This window comes from Dipteris shenzhenensis, chromosome 7 (assembly GCF_047967505.1).
Source record: "Dipteris shenzhenensis isolate YYH24624 ecotype China chromosome 7, Dip_SZ_1.0, whole genome shotgun sequence".
Classification (NCBI taxonomy): Eukaryota; Viridiplantae; Streptophyta; class Polypodiopsida; order Gleicheniales; family Dipteridaceae; genus Dipteris; species Dipteris shenzhenensis.
In genome coordinates this window covers 11,162,229-11,166,536 of record NC_141602.1, presented here as the reverse complement: position 1 = coordinate 11,166,536, position 4,308 = coordinate 11,162,229, and the positions used below count along the sequence as shown (strand labels likewise).

The 4,308-nt window shown below is 43.3% G+C and overlaps 1 protein-coding gene across 1 annotated transcript; it reads right to left on the bottom strand.

Moving 5' to 3' along the window:
- Positions 1-1,235: 1,235 nt before the first annotated feature.
- LOC147899947 (pentatricopeptide repeat-containing protein At4g39530-like) lies at positions 1,236-3,353 on the bottom strand. The gene has a single exon (XM_087377145.1). The coding sequence runs from the start codon at positions 3,351-3,353 to the stop codon at positions 1,236-1,238; it is 2,118 nt and encodes a 705-aa protein (XP_087233271.1).
- Positions 3,354-4,308: the final 955 nt, after the last annotated feature.

Genomic DNA, 4,308 nt, shown 5'->3' with positions numbered 1-4,308 from the left:
TGACAGTTGTGCATAAAACCTAGTAACAAATAGGGTTTGTGGCAACTTCTCCCATCCAAATCATATCCGATGGATGCAGTACTTTCCAAGAACATTGAAACAGGTAATATTTACATGGGTGCAAAGTATCATGTCTATCGAGTATGTGCGAGTTCGAATAACATACCTTATGGGGTATTTTATGCTAGTTGTGTACTTCCATAACCGAATGTGTGTGCTAAATCAAGTTAGGAATATAAGAGTGTGTGTGTGTCTATGTATATGTATATGCATGTGTATATGTATATGTATATGTATATGCATGTGTTTATGTATATGTATATGTATATGTATATGCATATGGATATGTATATGTATATGTATATGCATGTGTATGTGTATGTGTATGTGTATGTGTATGTGTGTGTATGTGTATGTGTGTATGTGTATGTGTATGTGTACATGTGTAGATCACACGCTTCTCCACTCACCTATGTACTCTCTCCCTGTTGTTCACTGTGGTACTCTTTCACTATCTCCCTCTCTCCCTTCCACCCGACATCCCCCAGCTACCTTCTCTCTCTTCTCTCTGAATCTGCTCTCTTCTACCACCTTGGACAGACAATACCGGTCTTAATTAGATTCTTCAGGCAGGTAAACAGTTAACTAGCTAGGCGGATCATACTCCTTGCACGAGGTACATGGAAATTTTTTTCTCAAGGTTCAGACATGTGCTGATGGTGTCCTCTCACCTACATGCAGACATCTAGCCTTATGATCTTTCAGGTCACTTAACAAAATCACTCGGCTGGATTCTGCAACACCTGACGCTCCCAGGGTCAAATGAACGTCAAGGTTCGTCTTCTCAACAAACTTCAGCATGGCCCAACCTAGCTGACTCCATTGAGGATACCACACAGAAAGGGAAACTGCAGTCTGTTATACATGTAGCGTTGTCATGATTGTCCCACAAGAAAACACTCCATTCTTGTAATTGTGAATTTGACTTGCTCACTCCTCTATGTCTGATACAAAAGCCCACGATGATGATCATGACCCTTTTTATAACACTTGATTATACACTAAAAAGCCAGATTCTAGCTGTGCCTGCATAGTGCCTTTTCGTTATTCATCACCACATCTCTCCTACAACAGAGGCACTTTTTGTTTTCGCCTTGAAAGAGAACTTCAGCTTTCCATGTCTGCTTCGTGGATGTCAAAATATGATCCCCACAGCAAAGGTACACACCCTCCTGCTAACGATAGTCCAGCAGCCCTGCTTGAGCAATTTTTCTCATTGCCTCAATCTTATCACAGTCTTCCTGCATGTCAGCATTAGTATATATTTCTGCCATCAAGACATATGCTGAAGGGCATTTTTCATCTAATCTAACAATATTTTCAAAGGCATGCCTGCCAACCTTGATATTGTTCCATTTTCGGCAAGCACCCAACACAGTCAGCCATATGACAAGATTAGGTTGGTCGGGCATGGTCTCAACCATTGCCACTGCATTGTCCACTCGGCCTACACGGCCAAGGAGGTCAACCATGCAAGTATAGTGATCAATAGTCGGGATAATGCGCTGGTTGGTCATTATCTGAAAGTACTCCTGGCCCTTCTCCACTAGACCCGCATGGCTGCATACTGTGAGAATACTAAGAAATGTGAGCCCATCTGGCTGTATGCCTTCCTCTGTCATTCTCTCAAACAAATGAAAGACATGTTCACCTTCTCCCTGGCGGGCATATCCTGTAATCAATGCATTCCATGCTACAACATCCCTTGTGGGCAAAGCATCAAACAACTGTTGGGCATCACCCATGCTGCCACATTTAGCATACATGTCAATAAGACTGGTTGCCACATTTGAAATAGTCTCAAAACCAACCTTTTTAATTTGATGATGCAGCTCCTTTCCCGTTTCCAGAGATGTTGAGTTGCCACAAGCTTTTAGGATTGCGAGAAACGTAAGGCTACTCGGTGACAGACCTTGCTCTTGCATTTCTGCATAGAGTTTAAAAGCCTCCTCAATTTCTGCTTGCTCTGTATATCCCAAGATCAAGGTAGTCCATGTAACCACATTTCGATGAGAGGATTCCTCAAACACACACCTTGCATCCTCCATGCTCCCAAATTTTGCATACATGTTTACCAAGGAGTTGACCACGAAGAGATCTGACCCAAAGCCAGTCTTTACTACTTCATAGTGGATAGCTCTACCTTGTGCCAGGTACACCATTTTCCTGGATCTTCCTGCACCTTTCTTGCCCTCTTCGAGCGCTGCCAAGCTACTGCACGCCTTCAATGCACCAACAAAGGTACGATCATTTGGCTGGATGCCCTCCTGGTGCATCCATGCATACAATTCCAAAGCCTGCGCACTGTGTTCTTGCTCAGCAAACCCCAGGATCATGGTGCTCCACGTAACTACATCACGATGAGGCGATTTGTCAAAGACACGCCGTGCATCCTCCATGCTCCCGCATTTTGCATACATATTCACCAAGGCGGCTCCCATGAATGAGTCTAATTCAAAGCCACTATTTACTACTTGGGAATGGATGTCTCTACCTTTCCCCAGGCACTCTATTTTTGTGAATTTTCCTTCACCTTGCTCGCCCTGCTCGAGTGCTGCCAGGCTACTGCAGGCCTTTAACGCGCCAACCAAGGCTCGATCGTCCGGCTGGACACCTTCCTGGTGCATCCGTGCATACAAGTCTAAAGCCAGCGCACTTTCTTCCTGCTCAGCATAACCCAGGATCATGGTAGTCCATGTAACCACATCACGATGAGGCAATTCCTCAAACACACGACCAGCATCTTCCATGCTTGCACATTTCACGTACATATTCACCAAGATGTTTCCAACAAATACATCTGACTCAAAGCTACTGCTTACTAATTGGGAGTGGATGGCTCTACCCTTCACTAGGCTCCCTAGTTTAGCAAGCTTCCCGTGAACTTGACTCCCCTCTTCCAGCACTGCCAGGCTACTACAAGCCTTCAAGGCGCCAACAAAGGTTCGATCAGTCGGCTTGACATCTTCCTGACGCATCCGTGTATATAATTCCAAAGCCCGGGCAGCGTCTTCATGCTTGGCATAGCCGAGGATCATGATGTTCCACGACACCACATTGCGCTTGGGCATGCTGTCAAACACATGGCGAGCTTCTAGCATGCTGCCACGCTTCACACAAGATTGCATCAAATTGTTTCTGGTAAACAATGGATGCTCATTTGGGTGGTTCTCAGCGGGGGTATGAATTTCCTTAACTTCCGTGAGTTGAGGCAGTTTGTTGTGGACAGCATCTGCATTTGTGCGAGCACCAAATGAAGAACTGCATAGGGGAAGCCTAAGCTGCGACTCCATAATTTATGAAGATGCAAAAACACAGAAGCTACAGGCACATGACAAGATCCCGTAAGGCACCAGGAAGGACCCAAATGAAACAAGAGCAAGAACTTCTCGCAAACATAAGGAGAGACGAGCTCATCCATTGAAAGCAAACTATCACAAGCCAAACATTTTCCCAAAAATAAACATTTAACATAAATATATTTTATTTTATTTTAAACTTGTCGTAAAGCTATAAGATGCGGCATTATCAACATCATATACACGTGCAATTCATCAAGCTCATACTTATATAGCCTCTGACATGACTAGGGCACAAGTAGCTCAACCAACCAGCAAGCTGATGACCAGTTCAATCGATGGGCCACATCAGCAGCACTAATAGTAGTAGTAGTAGTAGTAGTAGTAGCAACTGATTGGCATGTCATCACCTCCTCAACCGAACACATACGTAGAAGTGTACATCATTGTACAACTCTGCATGATTGTATGCCACATATCAACAACTTTCGTATAGGTCCATGTCGCTATCAGCCATGTCAACAAATTTTGTATAGCTACTAAGCGTCGTGAGTGCCACATCAGCGCCTTGGGCTATTGAGGTCAAGATGTTTAAGTTGACTTTAGCCATTGTAATACAAAGAACACTTATCAAAATCAAAAACTTTTTGAGCAACTTATGGCAGAAAAGGTTTGGTCATATTAACTTCGTGAGTTTGGTTTCCATAGAATGGCTCAAGCCCTTTAGTGGGTATATTTAAAAAAAAAAGAGTCTTGCTACATGGGGTAAGCAACCCTATCTTCCATTTCCTGAAGCACAAATATACTCTAAATCATCCATCATGATATATGAGTTTAGAAGTATGTAGCTTCAATGAATAAAGCTTATTACTTTCATTGATGAGTACTCCAAGAATAAAGTGCATTTTGTACCTTCAAAGAATAAAGCTTATTACCTTCATAAAGATTA